Here is an 18,255-nt window from a genome sequence, read left to right as displayed (position 1 = left end):
ATATTTTATTTTTGGATTTTGAAAGTTTTCAATTTTTTTGAAATTTTTGGTTTTTTTAATTTTTTAGATTTTTCAAAAACTATTTATAAAGTTCAAGTTTTAGAGACTTACTTGGGTTGTGGGATGGTGATTAATGTTGAAGATCCTTCCTCCTCCAGACCATAATGGTTCTTCCCTGACATGTTCTAGCCTTATTATGAGCCTGCTGACCATTTTCTGAAGGAGAGACAATGGAATTCAGACTAGCTTGGAGCTTTTTCTACCTCAAAATGAGTCCTTATAGGAGAAGAGTTTGTCTCATGTTTTCTACCATGACTTTTTCTTAAAATGGTATTTTCGGGACTCATGAAAGTTTTTGTTTTTTGCCCCTTTTCTGCTTTTTAGACCCTTTATGACCGAGACCCTGGATTTTTCTTTTGGGTGCAGCTGGAAGTGGTTCTCTCATGACCTTAGATCTTCTGGAGAATAGAGATAGTACGAGAAAATTGTCTTTTTTTGTAAGGGACATTGGGAGAGGAACTTTGGTGTGATTGTTGTCAGGTGCATCTAAACGAATCCCATTTATCTGACTGACTTTCTGATTCCCATGGAATTCCTCGTCTTTAGACCCTTTGCCCTCCTTGATAGCTGACTTGGGATGTCAGAGGCATCAAACAGGAACAATTACTGCAGATGATGGTACGTTGAATGTAGACCATTGTGCTGGCAGAGGACCTTTGCTCGATATTGTTCATTGAGAACCAGTTCTCACTTGCTTCACATACCCAAACCAATATGGTATGATCGTTGTTGCTGGTCCCTGGTTATTGCTTGTTTAAAAGCAGTTCCCCACTTTCTATATGGTCATGGATGATATGCTTGAGGATGAAGCAGTCCTCGATGTCATGTCCCATAGCTCTGTAATATCGGCAATACTTAGTTGAATCATTCTTATTCATCTGAGAAGGGTTAGACACTTCGAATAGCCTAAGTACCACATCCTGTAGCAACAAATCTATGACATGTGACTGAGATTGCTTAAACTTGGTGAATGTTCTATCCCTGATCCACTTAGGATTGCCCCGTATCTGTTCTCATTCTACTTCTCAGAGGCTTTTTGGTTATCTGCCTTCTGTCCCTTCTTGCTGGAGTTATGTCCTAACGTCCTTAGAGCGTTGACCTGGCCATTAGACGAATTTGATTTCCTGTATATGTTATTCTCTTTATTGTTCTTCAAGAACCCATCGTACACTTCTCTCTTTATACCTACGAAGGCAATGACCTTATTTATGAATTTGGCATACGTGTAGGCCTCTCAATTTAGGTTTCGAGAGAACCAATTGATCAACCTCTTATCATTATTTTGATATTTTGCCACACTTCTCATGAATAAGGACAAATGAGTCCTTGGGTCCCTTTTTTCGCTGAACTGTAGGGATTTGGTTTTGTGTCATCGTCACATTCCTTAAGAAAAAAGTCATCCATTGAATATTTTCTCCTATCCGTGTCCATATATCTCACTTTGGACGTTAAGTTTTGGACCATGGCTTCTAGGGATTTGATTTTTATGTCCAATTTGAACGACATGGTTTACACTGGATGGGTCAGCCTGCACTTGTGGACTCTCATCTCCAGGTTGGACACTTGAGAGTCACTCCACTGACTGTACTCCTCTTGTGGCTCTAGAGTTTATTTGTTCCTAATTCTGGCCTCTCTATCTGATCGTGTTTGTTCTTATTCTGACTCATGAGCTTTTGAACTCTCCTCTTGGCTTGTGCTTGCTATCATCCCAACTGTTTTTGTATCTCTCTCATCTTCTTCATATTCCTTCACATCGTCTTCCTTGGATGCTTTGAAATGCAGGGTTCTGGGAGTTTGTCTCCTGGTAGACTCATCATGTAACCTACGTAAGGGACTTTATGAAACCGATGAGGGTGTTGTTCTTCAGACCCAACTTTTAAATGTGAGGTCTTTTGGACTCGTCTTTAGTACTCATTTGTGCCAGAACTATTAGTCTCGTAACCCGCATGATGGACTTTACGAGACCGATGAGCTTACTGACATTAACTGAACTTGGGAAGCATTAGGGCCTTTCTCCTTTTTTGGTCATCCATAGATTCATCAGGAATGTTTGTGTGGGTCATTTCGTCCAAATCCTCATCAAATATAATGTTTTGCATCATATGGGGTAACAACCTGTAGGTAGGATTTTTCAGAGGTGGTTCTTCTAGGATGGATTGAATCTTGAGTTGGCGGGCTTTGGATCAAATATGCATTATACCCCAAAAAATTGTTCACACAAGCCTAAACAAGTAATGAGAGATTTCAAAAACACTTAGGTACCCTAGAAAAGTTTTTATCCACAAGGTCTTTATGTTCTAGGGTTTGAGGGCTCCCTTCTGGGTCCACACCGATATACCCCAGCTAACAACTTAAGAGTACTAGTATAGAGAATCTGGCTCCAATAGTACGATCACTGATATACCTCAGCTAACAACTGAAAGATATTAGTGGGTGATCTGAAGATCCAAATGATAGGACAAAAGATTTGTTTTGAAATTCATAAAAAGAGAGTGACTCTTTCCTAAGATAAAATGAGGAGCACATAATAAAATAAACCAATATTTCAAAATAAAGCTCTAACTTGCTAGAGGTTATATTTTTCTAATTTTTTATGTGAACATGTACTTTCTCTAACAAGGGTTTTTAGAATATGTATTTATTTAGCCCTAAATTAGATGCATGCAACTAATGCAAAACAACCTATTCATAAGCCAAGGCAAATTTAATGAACAAAGAAGGCAAAAGAAGGCTGCAGACGAGGGTCTGCGGATGATGGCCAAAGGTTTACCGGATGGCAATGTCAGTGGACGACGCTGCCTGGCAGAACCTGCTGACAAGTGTTGCTGAAGGGCAGAAGCTGGGTGGCTAAAGGTCGGCCGACGACCAAATATGGTGGACAACTAAATAGGTATTTTATAGATGCGTGAGTGCAAACAATGACCAATGGACGATGCTATCACTGGACGGCCAATCCGTTGTAGACGGCCAAACGTGTGAATGGCCAAACAAGTATTTTGCAGATGCGTGAGTTTGCAAACAGTGACTACCGAACGACGCTGTCACTGGATGGCCAATCCGTAGAGAATGACCAAAAGTGAATTTTTGCAAACGTGAGTATGCAAACTAGGATTCGCAAACGGCGTTGTAAGCAGATGACAAAACAGAAAATTTTATAGAAATGTGATTCTGTGAACAACAACTAGAGGATGGCACTGTCAAATGGACGACACAGTCTGCAGACGGCAAAATAGAGATTGTCGTTCAACATAGACAGAGATAGAAAACCAAAAAACATTTTGTTTGAGGTTTTCTCGAAATGCAATTCTAGCTATAAAAGCTTAAAAAAATTATGATGTTCCATCGTGATCTCCAAAAAATGTTGATAATTAAATTTGTACATGGGAGGATGAGACTTACTTGGATTCTTCTTTAAAATGTAGGGGACGTCATTATAAGTTTTGAACTTCCTTTACTTTGTGGGAAGGTAAAGACGAAACAAGTTTCCTTAACTCCGTTGCTCGAATCATCATCATGGATTCATAATATGTAAAATAAAGATAAAATCGTGTAAGAGCACCTAATTCGATGAATAAATAAGATTGAAATACATAGATTAGGGATATGAGAAAATTACATTTTTCAAACTCGTAGGTTTGTTTGTCGTTTAAGCTCATTCCTTTTTGTCCATAGATGTAAGTGTGTTCTTCAATGGCTTGGACAACATACTGGTAGGATTGAATATGCTTGATCTCGCAGAGCCAACACGTAGGTATGCAAATTTTAGATTTTTCAGATCCTTCAAGGCATAGGGGTGAGCCCCTACTTATAACGTTTACAGCACTTATCTGGAAGAGTTCTCTAGTGCGAGTATTTGTCCGTGAAGAGTAGTTTTGATGATGATCTAGTTGTGTCGTCATCACTGGACAACCAAACTTGTTATGTCGTCCAGTGATGGATGGCTAAAGTAGTTTTGTCGTCTATGGCGGGGATGTCTAATTCTTGGTACCTGCACACTTGGGAAAACATTAAATCTTGGGCATCATAACAAAAATTGGTGTCTATAGAAGATATGAAATTATTGAGTAGAAAACATTATTTTCTTAAAAAAAAATCAATGTTTTGTATACCATGTTATAGAGATTGTACACGATTTGTTTAATAGAAAATTTGTTTTGAATCATGTGATTATAATAAGTAAGCAAGTTTTTGAAGGAATTCAAATATCAACACCCATAATATACCAAAACTTTGCAACTTAAAAAAAAATGTTTTTTACATCAAAAAATTAAACATGAACCAAGGCATTATTCTTAGCAAACAAACAATGTCGAACACATCTATATGATTGGATCGAGTTGATACATCTAGCACTTATGATTCTTAGCTCAATAGTTTTGTGCCGTCATTAATGCCAAATATTTTTCTAATTTTAATTTGTTATTTTTTTTGTAGTTTTTGAACAAATCCACACTCTAAAATGTGCATGATCCTATCCACGTAGCATCTAAAATATCTTTTTTACTAGAACTTTTCATTGCACTTAAAGTCATGCCTTTCATTATCAAATCTCAGGTCTTCGTTATATCTTTGACCTAAAGTTGAATCATCTCTTTCAAATGGCATAATATTGCTTATCTTTATACTGCTTAACCATGCTAACTATAATTATAATTATTTTTTTCTTTCTCGCTTTTTGGAAAGAAATTGAACATGATTAATTCTTGGATTAATTAGGTATACCTTTTTCTTTTGCAAATTTAAACAATATATAAAAAAATGTTCTTAATTATAGCAACAATAAAAAGACAAAATATAAGTTATTATGGTGTGTGTATTCTAATCTTATCATAAATATTATAAAAGCAGAATCAGGAGTAATGGGTGCCAAAATTTTGACTCGTTATTACATTTTACTAAATGACGTTGATGTTATGTTTTTTTATAATATAATTAAAATTTGTTTGGGCATTTGTATATTTTAAATCAAAACTAGATTGTAATACTTACATGACATGGTTGTAATTTTTATAAATCTCTCTATCTCCAAAATCTTGAATTTTTAATTAAGTTCTTAAGTTTCTACCGCTTTTCAAACTCCTGGAGATAAATAATGAAACCTCGATGGTGTTAGACACCACTGAAGCCTAGAAAAAAAGAGAAAACAGAGAAAAAGTAAAACATATAAGACAAACCAAACTTGAGACAATAAATAAAATAAATGACAAAAATAAGTGAAATAAAGGACAAGGGCGTTCACCACGGGCTTAGGTAGCCCTCCTAAACGACTTTGGCGAGTGCTGGGTAAATCCAGTAGAGCTTCTACAAGGCTGAGGCTCTATGGGCTTGGGTCCAGTAGGGTGGACCCAATGGGCTATGGTTGTAGATCTAGAACTAGGTCAAGTGGGCTAAGTGGACTCGGACAGAGTGTAGACACCTAAGCTACAGTGGGATGTTAGTGCAACACCACTCTTGTTCTAGGTGGTGGAATGAGAAGGGGAATGCCCTATTTATAACCTTTAGGATGGATTTTAGACCTCAGATCTTGCATCATGGATCCAATTCATGGGATTTTGGGTTTAACTATCTGGATCCAACTACTGAGATCTTATTGGCTTATGGGATTCTATGTCAAGTTCTAATTGGTCGGGGTTGCATGGTTTATCATAAGGGGTTTACACAGGGAAGAATAGAAAAGTTTTTGGTAGGATTACTAGGATTATTCTAAGGTTTTGGAAGGCCTAAACTCAAAAATTCATGTTTTAGGTAAGTTGGTTTGGGCCAAAACCATTAATTTAGGAGAAACAGGTCTAAAATGGTAGGTTTTGGATAGCTTTTCTTGTTTTTATCATAACTCCCAAAATATAACCCATTATGACATGATTTTTTTTATTTTAAAGATAACAAATGTATTTTTAAATTTTATTTTAATATCAAGACCCAAAAGCGTAATTTGACTAGTCAAAAATAGGGTCTAAGTGGGGCTCAAGGTCTCTTGCATAAGCCTGACTATTTTGGCCATAAATCCTTATTTAAGCATATAATTCGACTCAGATTTATTTTATTTAAAAGCTAAGAGACTCTAAAATATTTGACTTGTGGGACAAAATCATGTTGTTATTCGATCCAACCTTATTTTGAACTCAAAACACCTTAGGATCTAATTTATCCATAATCCAAATGAGTCAAAATTGGAGTATCTACGTATGTACATCTTTATTGTTGACAAAGTAGACACTGATTTTGAAAAGACAAAGGACCTTTTATGAAAATTCTTGACAATCATCATAAGACTTTTGTAAATGACTTTTGAAACTTTTGGGATAGTGTGCATTCCATAGCATAGGCTCATGCATGGCTTCATGAAAGGGTCTCCTATGCTCTTCACCTGTAAATCAGAGGTTTTGTGGAGCTAACATCACCTGTTAACTAGAGGTGAGGTAGGATTTGTAATACTGCTTTTTTTTAACATTAAACATGTTTTTGAAGTACTCAGTTTTTGCAAAATGACAAGTATGAGAAGTACAAGAAAAGTAGAGAATTGCATCTACTGCTTGAGAGCTTATCCAAAATTTCAAGACAAGATATTCATCTTTATGAATTTTCTGCCATTGACATGCAAGAGGTAGGAAATGGACAAGGGTTGATGATAGAAAGGTGGCTCCTTAGATCTAAGATTTTCATGACTCATGATCTACATGATAGGACTATCTAATATGATATATTTAGGATGCATCTAACGGGAAATGCTTGCAACCTTGAGATTTTCATGTGATGAGTGAGCCAGAAGCAATGCTTCAAGACCATGTTTCAGGAAATTTTTCTGAAAAAACACACCTGTATGTGAAAAAGTGTGCCCCTCTCATGTAGATCTGATGTGCTTTTAGTCTACGTTGACTTTGAAATTTAGCGATGTTCATTTTCATCTTTTTTTAGAGGTTATCATAGGTCAGCAAACTAGTGTCATCCTCATTATTCTTGATGGAAACTAAAAGATGATTAGTCATAGGCACCCTAAGTTAGGATCTAATATACAAAACCATTCTTCAACAGTAAAATTAAATACTTAAATTTTCACAAAAAGAATGAAAGAAAAGAAAAATAAATACAGGAACTCATAGATAAAGAATGCTTTTGATCTTCCAAGCCCAATGCAGAGTATTCCACAGTTTTCAGAGGTCGATTAGAAATCTCCCACTAAAAGGGATGACATGAGAGAAAAAACAAAAGAGAAAGGGGAAAAATAAATAAAGAAAATCTGGAAAAAAATTACCTTTCAAGTAAATGAGAAAGAAAATGCCAAAAAAAAGGAGGAAGCAACAACCTCCAACTTTCTTTTATTTGAAAGGCAAGCTGGGATTAGAGGGATCCCTACCAGAACAACAGCCACCCCATGTGGCAGAGGAATTTGACCCTGGGCCTTCAGCTTGACACAGGACACCGCTTACCACATGGGATAACATCCTCTAACTTTCCCTAACTGTATCCATAAAAAAATTTGGCCATTCCTTAATCAAAAGCACAATTACACTTGTAGGTAATACTTTGAAACAAAATGGGAATAACTAGAAATATAGGCATTTTCAACACTTTTTTTGCAAATCCAACTATGTGGATGTGCTTGGCATGATAAATCTGCTAGGAATCAATCATTGGATCGTGTATTTTTGATGAAAAATATGATCTTTGAATGCTTGAATATTTATAAAGATCATGAGTCATTGATTTTAAAGCCTTACAAAAACAAAATTTATGCATCAAAATCAGATGATTTAAAAGCAGATTCTTATAAAACCAAACATGTAGATCACATACTTAAGATTCAAGAGAGAATAACAAAAAATTCATGAAAATCACCGTTCACACATTAATTCTCATATTTTAGTGACTCTAGTCACTAGGACATGAGAACTAGAAATATGGGCATTTCCAGTACTCTTTTTGCAAATCCAACCATGTGGATGTGCTTGGCACATTGATTTTGCTCTGATTCAGTCAATGAATAGTGTATTTTCAATGAAAAAAATGTGATTTTTGAATGCTTGAATATTTATAAAAATTATAACCCATTGATTTTAAAGCTTTAAAAAGTCTTGTTTATGCATCAAAATCAGATGATTCAAGAGAAAAGAACAAACTGTACGATTAGATTAAAGAGAAAAGAATAAAAAAACAATGAAAATAGTGGTTCAGTTTTCATATTCTAGTCTCACTATAGAATGTGAGAACTTAAAAATATAAGCATTTTAACACTTTATATGCAAATCCAAACATGTGGATGTACTTGGTATGTTGAATTTGCTAGGAATAAACCATTGAATCATGCATTTTTTTATGAAAAAATATGATTTTTGAAAGGTTGAATATTTATGAAGATTATGAGCAGTTGATTTTTGTTGGAAATAAAACAACAAACTAGAAAAGAAGATTGTTCTCTAGAATGAAAAACATACAGAAATGGTGCAAGAGAAGGAGAAGGCTACAAAAGGCTTCAATACATTCCAATGACTTGTCGAAATGATGATACATGGCTACTATATATATAGCATTCAAGCTCAACTAGAATTTAATTACATAGTAAATTTCTATCATAGAAAAACTAAAAGACTATTACATTTTCAAGGAGAAAAATTAAATGAGAGAGGAACCCAAAGAGTTTGCATAGAAAACTGCAAATAGCCTTAATGTAAAACGAGTTCCCAAAATAAGGGAGAAATACGAAGAGTCTAGCTTATAATTCCAACAAGCCTTAAAGTAAAATGAGTTTCCCAAAAATGAGGGAGGAATACGAAGAGTCTAGCTTATAATTCCAACAACCCCTCTTAAGCTAAACTATAACGACACCTAATTTCTCTCTCAATTTATTGAAAGTTTCATTCTTCAATGCTTTTGTAAAGATATCAGCCACTTGGTCTTGGGTCTTGCAAAACTTGACATTAACATCTTCATCTTTGACCAAGTCTCTAATGAAATGATACTTGATTCGAATATGCTTGCTTTTGCCATGAAAAACTGGATTTTTGGTGAGTGCTATGGCCGAACTATTGTCACAAAACAAAGGAGTGCTTTTACATTGAGGATGCTTAAGCTCATGAAGAATCCACCTTAGTTAGAGAGCTTGACAACTAGAAAGAGCCAATGAAATATACTCAGCTTCGGTTGTGGAGAGAGCAACAACAGCTTGCTTCTTCGATGCCCACGAGATTGCATCTGAGCCAATATGAAAAACGAAACTTGAAGTGCTTTTACTATCATCTCTATTTCCACCCCAATCACTATCACAAAAACCCATCAATTTTGAATCTTTGACACATTTATAATGAATTCCATAATTGATAGTGCCACGCACATATCTCAAAATTCTTCTGCCTATGTCTCAATGAGTATTAAAAGGAAATTCCATGAATCTGCTAATCATGCTGACAACAAACATAAGATCAGGCCTTGTAGCAGTCAAGTACATAAGACTACCAACAAGACTTCTATAGAGAGTTGCATCGATCTTTCTCTCACCATCATTTTTGCTAAGTTTTAATCCAACTTCCATAGGAGTATTAAGAGGTGTAACACCCTCCATTCTGAACTTCTTTAATATATTTTCAGCATGCCTTTTTTGAGATATGAATATTCCATCTTCGGCTTGCTTTACTTCAATGCCTAGAAAAAAATAGAGAAGCCCCATGTCAGTCATTTCAAATTCGTGCATCATATCCTTCTTGAAATTTTCACACATGCTTGCACTAGTGCCGGTAATTATTAAATCATCAACATATAAGCATATGACGAAGAACTCCCCTTGATTGTCTTCTTTGATGAAGAAAGTATGCTCGAAGGGACACTGTTTGAAACCATTTTTCAAGAAATATCCATCAATGCGACTATACCAAGCCCTTGGCGCTTGTTTCAGCCCATATAAAGCCTTCTTTAATCGACACACTTTATTTTCTTCATCCTTCTTCACATAACCCAGAGGTTGATCAATATACACTTCTTCTTCAAGGAAACCATTCAAGAAAGCCGATTTAACGTTCATTTGATAGACCTTCCATTTTCTTTAAGTAGCCAAAGCTATCACCATGTGAATTGTTTCAAGGCGAGATATAGGAGCAAAAACTTCATTAAAATCGATGTCATACCTTTGCTTGTAACCTTTTACCACCAGCCGAGCTTTGCATTTTTCAACTTCTCCATTTGAGTTGAACTTTGTTTTATATACCCACTTGACACCAATAGATTTGTGCCCTCTTGGGAGCTCAGTCAACTCCCAAGTATGATTTCTTTCAATAGAGTCCATTTCTTGATTCATAGCAATTCTCCACTTTTCTTCTTGAGATGCTTCTTCATAAGTAATTGGATCGACATCCGCAAATAAAGCAAAATTCACCAAATCTTCCTCAAGATTTTTTCTTGCTGTTTCATAAATTTCTTGAAGACTTCTTGTCTTCATAGGAGGAGATTCAGAACTCCTTGAAGATGAAGAAGATGGTGATAAATGCGCAGATGGAGAGGAGAGTGAAGTATCTCCTTCACCACCATCACTATTAGGGTCATAACTCTCCTCCTTATTGATGAAATGTAAATTTTTATTTTCATTCTCGCCATTCCAATTCCAAGATTCTTCTTCATTGAATTTTACATCTCTACTTATGATAATTTTCTTGGTTATTGGATTGTAAAGCTTATAAGCCTTTGAGCATTCACTGTACCCAACAAGGATACATTTTTCAGATTTATCTTCAAGCTTGCTCCTTCGTTCATCTGGAATATGAGAATAACATATGCTGCCAAATACTTTCAAATGAGCAACACATGGTTTTTGCCCACTCCAAGCTTCTTGAGGAGTTAGGTCTTGAACACTTTTAGTGGGGGCACGATTAAGAAGATAGATAGCACATGCCACTGATTCAACCCAGAATATGTTAGGCATACCTTTAGATTTCAACATACTTCTTGCCATCTCCATGATCATGTGATTCTTCCTTTCCGCAATGTTGTTTTGTTAAGGTGTGTACCGAGTAGTCAACTGATGACGGATACCCTTCTTTTTCAAGAATTCCTCGAACTCATTGGACATATATTCAGCCCCACGATCAGTACACAAGGTTTTAATAGAAAGATCACTTTGCTTTTCAATAAATGTCATAAATTGCTTAAAATATTTAAACACCTCAGATTTTTCTTTTAGAAAATAAACCCATGTCTTCCGACTGAAGTCATCAATGAATGTTAAAAAATAACGATTACCTCCAATATATGTGGTGCACATAGGGCCGCATAGATCAGAATAAACCAACTCAAGTGGTTTTGATGCTCGCCAAGATTTGCCACCAGGAAAAGAGTCTCTGTGATGTTTTCCAAGAACACAACTTTCACAATTTTTGTCTTGCTGATGAATGTTAGGCATGCCTCTGACCATATATTTTTTGCACATGAGAGATAAAGAACTGGAATTCAAATGCCCATATCGAAGATGCTATAACCATGATGGATCTTTAATAATAGTATTGAACCAAGGAAGAACAACACTTTGAAATGTAAATGGAAACATTTTGTTTTGAGTCATTTTCACCTCGGATATGAGAGTATTCTTCTTGTCCTTGATTTCACATATTTCTCCTTTGAAATGAAGATCGTATCCTTTTAGAATAAGTTGCCCAACACTCAAAAGATTGTGTTTGAGGCCTGGAACATAGAAAACAACGGTGACGTGCTTACTGCCATGGTTAGTTTTAACAAGAATATCACTACGTCCTTTGACATCAAGCCTATTATCATTACCTGTTCTAACTTCAGTTTGAACCATTTCATTTAAGTTCACAAATAATTTTTTGTTTTCAGTCATGTGGTTACTACAACCACTATCAATATACCACACTTCATCATGTGTTTCTTTTTTGGTATCACAAGCAAGAAAGAAAATATCATCATCAAGAATTTCATTTTTCTCATGCACGAAAGTTACCTCCTTTTGGTTTTCTTCTGCCAATCTCTTTCTACAGAACTTTATGGTGTGACCATACTTCTGACAATGAAAGCATTGAACTTGTGAGAGAGAGCGACCACGACCTCGACCTCTTCCTCGCATAGAATAAGATGAATCACAATCACCTTCTTTCGTTTCTTGATTTCTACCACTTCCATATCCTCTTCCTCTTCCTCTTCGTCCTCGAGCACCACCACGAATAGAGAGATGTGTCTGAAAAGCTTGCTCGATTGGAGGAGAATCAAATTGCTTTATACGAAGTTCATGGGATTGAAGTGATCCCATTAAACTATCAATGGACAAGGTGGATAAGTCTTTGGATTCTTCTATAGCAACAACAATATATTCAAACTTGCGAGTTAAGCTTCTCAATATCTTTTCAACAACTCTTTGATCTTTAATTTTTTCACCATTTACTCGCATTTGATTAACAATGGAGAAGACTCGATTGAAAAATACTTTAATAGTTTCAGATTCTTTCATTTTTAAAGAATCAAATTCACTTCTAAGAGTTTGGAGTTTCACCATTTTTACCTTGTCTTCTCCTTTATATGTTGTATATAGAGTATCACATGCTTCATTTGCCGATTTCGCCGTAGATATCCTTTCGAAAATGCCTTCATTAACAACTTGATAAATATAGAACAATGCCTTATTGTTCTTCTTCCGGTTTTCCTTCAACTCAGTTAATTGTCGTGGAGTGATGCCCTCCACATTGTCCATCACATCGAAGCCACTTTCAACAATGTCTCATAGATCTTGAGAACCAAATAATGCCTTCATTTGAATACTCCACTTGTTATAATTTTTTCAGCAAAGCAAGGAACTTGTGGTTGCACCATATTGTTGGAAGTCATCCTAGCTCTGATACCACTATGTTGGTAATAAAACAACAAACTAGAAAAGAATATTGTTCTCTAGAATTAAAAACACACAGAAATGATGCAAGAGAAGAAGAAGGTTACAAAAGGCTTCAATATATTCCAATGACTTGTCAAAATGATGATACATGGCTGCTATATATATATATATATAGCATTCAAGCTCAACCAGAATTTAATTACATAGTAAATTTCTACCATAGAAAAACTAAAAGACTATCACATTTTTAAGAAGAAAATTTAAATGAGAGAGGAACCCAAAGAGTTTGCATAGAAAACTGCAAATAACCTTAATGTAAAACGAGTTCCCAAAATAAGGGAGGAATACGAAGAGTCTAACTTATAATTCCAACAATTTTAAAGGCTTAAAAAAATCTGTTTATGCATCAAAATAAAATTATTCAACAACTAGTTCTTCTAAGACCACATCAGTACTCTTATTCAAGAACAAAAAATCCAAGGAAATCGAGGTTCACATTAGTTCTCATCTCATATTCTAGTGACTCGTAGCAAGAAAAACTTGTTCTTCACAAATATCCGGATATGTTCGTTGTGGGAAAACAAGATCGAGGACTATGATACTTCCAGTTCACTGGCGACCACAGTCCACTTGGCTTCTGTGACCGGGAACAGTCTTCTAGAAACGTCCGCGAGAGAATGTAAGGAATGAACCCCCCACCCTTAACCGAACGCAATGACAGCGACGTTCTGATCTTTCTCGGACATTAAAAAAAGAAGCCTTAACTTTCTTTCACGAGTCTTCTTCTTGTTCAGAGATTGTGTTCTTTGTCCGTTGCAGACGTGATTTGCAGATGCTTCTGCATGTGTGTGGAGGTAATGGGTGCGTAACTGCATTAGGGTTTTATTGGTTCCCTTTTTCCGTCATTCTTCTGTGATCCTTGAAGCAGAGTCCGTGTGAATTCTGTCGATTCATTATCGGTTTACGAAATGGGCGACCCGAACGTTTTTCTCGAGGGTTTGCCCGAGAACGGGTTCCCAGAGGAGAATTGCAGCGTCTCGGAGTTGGTTTCTTACCTGAAAGGGGCGTTCCGGAAGGCCGATTTCGAGAAGGCGGCGGAGATTCTGAGTCTGAGGGAGGAGGAGTTGAAGGCGGAGCGCGAGAGGGTCGTGGAGGAATCGAAGGGGAAGGACGAACGGATTAGGCAACTGGAGGAGAGGAACGAGGACGCCACGACGAGGCGGGCGGAGCTTGAGCGTGAATTCAAGAGCCTTTCTGAGAGGAACGGCGAGTTGGAGATCCAGTGCGTTAGGTTGGAGGAGGAGTGCGACGTTCTGAGGACGGAGGAGTCAAAGGCGCGGATGGAAATCGATTTGTTGATGGAGGAGGCCAAGAGGAAGGAGGAAGAGGGAGAGATGCGGTACAGAGATCTTGAGAGGATGTTCGACGAGTTGGGATGCAAGAAGCGGGCGGTCGAGGAGGAATTGGAGGGCTGGAAGGGGAAGTGCGACAAATTGGAGAACGATTTCCGGGTGGCTCGTGGGGAGCAGAAGAAGTCTGAGGAACAGATTAGAGGATTGTTGGAGGAGCTCAAGAAGAAAGAAGGGGAATCAGGTGAACGCTACACGCAGATGAAACTGAAAATCGGCGAGGCTGAGAGTGGAAAGAATGCTGCGGAGAAGGAGCTAGAGGAGTACAAGAGAAGATGTGCTGAATTGGAGGCTAGAACTAAGAAATTGGAAGAAGATTACAGCATAGCCTGTGACAGAGACAGGCAGGCAAGGGAGAAAATCGAGGGTCTGAGAGAGATACTGAACGAAGTGTCTCGTGAACCTGAACGGAAGCAACCGGTAGATCAACAACCTTCTGTGCCAAACCTTGTCCCCGAGGCGGAAGAGCCGAATGAGTGTCAAAGAGGCGGGAAGATACAGTCGGTTGCGTCAGGAGTGCCACAGAAATTTGTTATAGATATAAGTGACAGTGATGAAGAAATGGATGCATCCCCTGCTCCAGGGTCTACCAGTGCCGGTAGAAGGGATGTCATGGAGAGTATTCGTGGTGTTGCAGATAGTTTTGTGGAGTCTCTTCCTCAAGTGGCTCCTGCGAATTTGACAGGAACACCACCAGAACCGAGCTTGAAAGAACGAATACGTGAAATCAGAGTGGTCACTACTGAAGATGATGTTAGCTTCAGCAAGGAGCATCATATTCTGTCCCCCAAGAGAAAATGGCTTTCTGGAGTGGTGAGTGTGGATGAGACTGATAAGGATGTTGGTGTTTCAAATTTCACGCAAACAACCTCAAAGATGAGTTTAAATGAGAGAAATAGTGACACTGGAGCCATTGCAAGTGCAACCAAAGAAAATGTCAACTCTATTGAGGAGGATCATATTCTTTCACCCAAGAGAAGGCGTCTTTCTAGAGTGGTAAGTGATGGTGAGAGCGATGAGGATGAAGATAATCGCAATTCTACCCATAGAACGAAGAGGCTACTGAAGGATCTGCTTGCAGACAGTAATCATGATGGACTGAATTCTGAAAGTACAGCTCTCAATAATGACCAGCGGCATGTACAAACTTCTAAAACCAGGAGTTCTGTTCATTCTAGTCCAATGCCAATGGAGACGCATGCTTCTGTTGTATGCTGTGAAGAGATTAAAACTCCTATAACTCAATCAAAATCCGATCAAATTCTTTCAAGTGATGTAGATGATGCAGGAAAATTAGTGACTCCTACCAGAAGACATATTCACCCGTTACGAGAATGTGAAGAAATAAGAGATTCAAAAGGGGTTTCAAGTGATGGAAATGATGCAGGAAAATCAGCGACTCCTACCAGAAGACATATTCATCCGTTACGAGAATGTGAAGAAATAGGAGATTCAAAAGGGGTTTCAAGTGATGGAAATGATGCAGGAAAATCAGTGACTCCTACCAGAAAACGTATTCATCTGTTACGAGAATGTGAAGAAATAGGAGATCTGGGAGTCTCTTCAGGACAAGTAAATTATGAAACTTTGGTTCTTGAAGATGAGGATGATACTAAAGCTGCGAAGATCACTTCATCTAGAATTGCTGGTGAATTTATTCTAGAAAATTTAGACAGGGATGATAATGACGCAGAGAACAGTGAAAGCGAAAACTTGGGTGGATTTATTGTAGATGGGTCTGATGGATCGGAAGCTGAGCCCAGTTCTTCAGTTTCAGATGAAGCTGACAATGATTCTGATTCTCCTGACTCACTTGGCCACCTTTTAGGGAGGATTCAGAGGAAAAAATTTTTGGAAAAATGGGACTTTGAGGCCGATATGCTTTCTTCATTTCAGAAAGATGATGAACTCTGCATGAAGGCTGTTTGTGCTCTTTATAGGCAGCAAACATCTGATGAGAAAGCAGTGGCAGCCTCACTATATTGCAATCGCCGAGGTTTTAATAAGTTCGACGCTTTGAGGTATGCTTTAAAATTTATGATTTGGTGTTCTGTTTTACTATAGAGGCTTTGCTATGGGCTTCTTATGGGGTGCTTGCTCATGCATTTCCATTTGAGTAATGTACTCTGAGATCTAAAACTTGAAGGGCTCGATCCTCTCAGAAAGATGTCACTGAGGTCCAGCATAAGCAAAACTAGACAACAGATATCACTGCTTCACTTCTAGACAGTTATGATTTCATATGATGCACTCACTTCTTTCACTTTTAGAAAATGGTCTGCTAATACTGCATAGTTGGTCAAATTTTCAGACTCAGTTTGCATGTAGTAAGTCTCTTTAGATAATGGCTATGTTAAAGAGACTTTTTCATAAATCTAGGCTGGCATGAGTTGGAAATGGTTAAATTAGCTGTGTTGCTGCACTTTTCTCTTGTGGAAGCTGGTAAGTTGGAAGAACACGAGATTGTGTTACTGGGGTCTGTCTAAGATAGCAGAATAATGTTACAGTTTATGTTGCATAAGCTTCTGTATTTGAGGTTATCTCTTCCAGATATGGCATCTCGAGTGCGAGGTGCATATGAAAATGTTATGTAATAATCGTTCATGTTGCTTCTTATCTTATGTTTCATAAGCTTGCAAAACATGTTTAACTTTAGCATCATTTAACTAAAGATCAGATTATATGGACAATTTTACTCTTCATACACTTCCAAGCAGAGTTGGCTAGTCTAATATCTTTGCTAAATTTATTGAGCGTAAGGAATATCTCTAAGAGGCTTGGTTTGATAGGCATTATTATAACTGCTTGAGGAAGCAAGTGATGCTTGTATCTGGGATATTTTAGGAGTTTGGTTAAATATACACTGGCTGTGGTTCAAGTCTGATTAGATCAATATCAAAACAAAACCTACTTAATCTGTAAATATTCTTAGGTAGAGAAGTAACTAAAATTCATTTCCTTTCAACTCTTGTCTTTGCTAGAGATGTAACCAAAATCCATTCCCTTTGAGCTCTTACCTGTTCATCACATGGAGAAGGGATTACTACTACTAAAAATCAACAAAACCTTTAGTTTGTTAGGAAAGTTGTAGCAATTTATCATAATTATTTTTCTTGAAGTTTGAAACATTATCTAATGGATAACATTCAAAATATGTATTGATGAAAGAAGTGCAACAATCTATGAGGATGAAAAGGTGGATGGAACACATAGTATACATAAGTCGTGTACATCTTCATCAAATAGATAAAAAGACTCGTAATCCCTGAATTTCTCTCTTTTGTTTTATAATAACTTGGAATAAATTAATGTGATACAAATATCTTTAACACATATTGAACTAATAACAATATTCTCATGATAATGGCATAATTTTACCTTAATATTGATCAAAATCTAAAAAAAAAATTCTTTTCCCTTAACTTTGCATAGTTTTCTTGAGAAAAAATTTGTTTTTGGAAATCTATTGAGTTTTTTTTTTTTTGCAAAAAAAACCTCAGAATGACATTGATGATATAGGTAAATGTACAAGGATGAATGTGCAGCAAATAGTATCTCAAAACTTTCCATGCTGAACTTTAAGATTAGTTTCCTTAATAATTCAATAAATACAAGTCTGCTAAGGGGTTAACATTCTATTTACCATCATATTTTGTGGCCAACAGTTCCCACCTCCGCAAGTTATGGGGCTTTTCTCATCCTAGACTTAGGAAATCAGTGTAATGAGAGCTTTATTTAATTCTTTCCTGCAAACAGGGAATTGTCGATCTCATATGTCATGCTCACGCCCCAAACAAGTGTGTAGTGTTCAGCCCATTCCATGCCCACCATGGCCAGTGAACCAAGCCAACTTTTTCTTTTGTACATTCTCCATATACATGATTATAACAGTGAAAGCATTCATTTATTTGGAGCTCCCTTGCATTGGAATGGATCAATTGATTGAGTACTCACTCTTCTTGT

General features: G+C 37.0%; 1 protein-coding gene across 1 annotated transcript in view; it reads left to right on the top strand.

The window, feature by feature from the left end:
* The first annotated feature begins 13,660 nt into the window (after positions 1 to 13,660).
* The window catches only part of LOC149814541 (uncharacterized), a 45,051-nt gene continuing 40,456 nt past the window's right edge, over positions 13,661 to 18,255 (top strand). The window contains exon 1 of the mRNA XM_089989105.1: positions 13,661 to 16,313. Within this exon, the coding sequence (XP_089845231.1) occupies positions 13,852 to 16,313 (2,462 nt within the window). The 5' untranslated portion in view covers positions 13,661 to 13,851. The remainder of the gene's footprint in view (positions 16,314 to 18,255) is intronic.

Source organism: Nuphar pumila, chromosome 15, assembly GCF_984573655.1.
Source record: "Nuphar pumila chromosome 15, dmNupPumi1.hap1.1, whole genome shotgun sequence".
Classification (NCBI taxonomy): domain Eukaryota; kingdom Viridiplantae; phylum Streptophyta; class Magnoliopsida; order Nymphaeales; family Nymphaeaceae; genus Nuphar; species Nuphar pumila.
The sequence above is the reverse complement of the archived record's forward strand: the minus strand, read 5'-3'. Positions and strand labels throughout refer to the sequence as shown.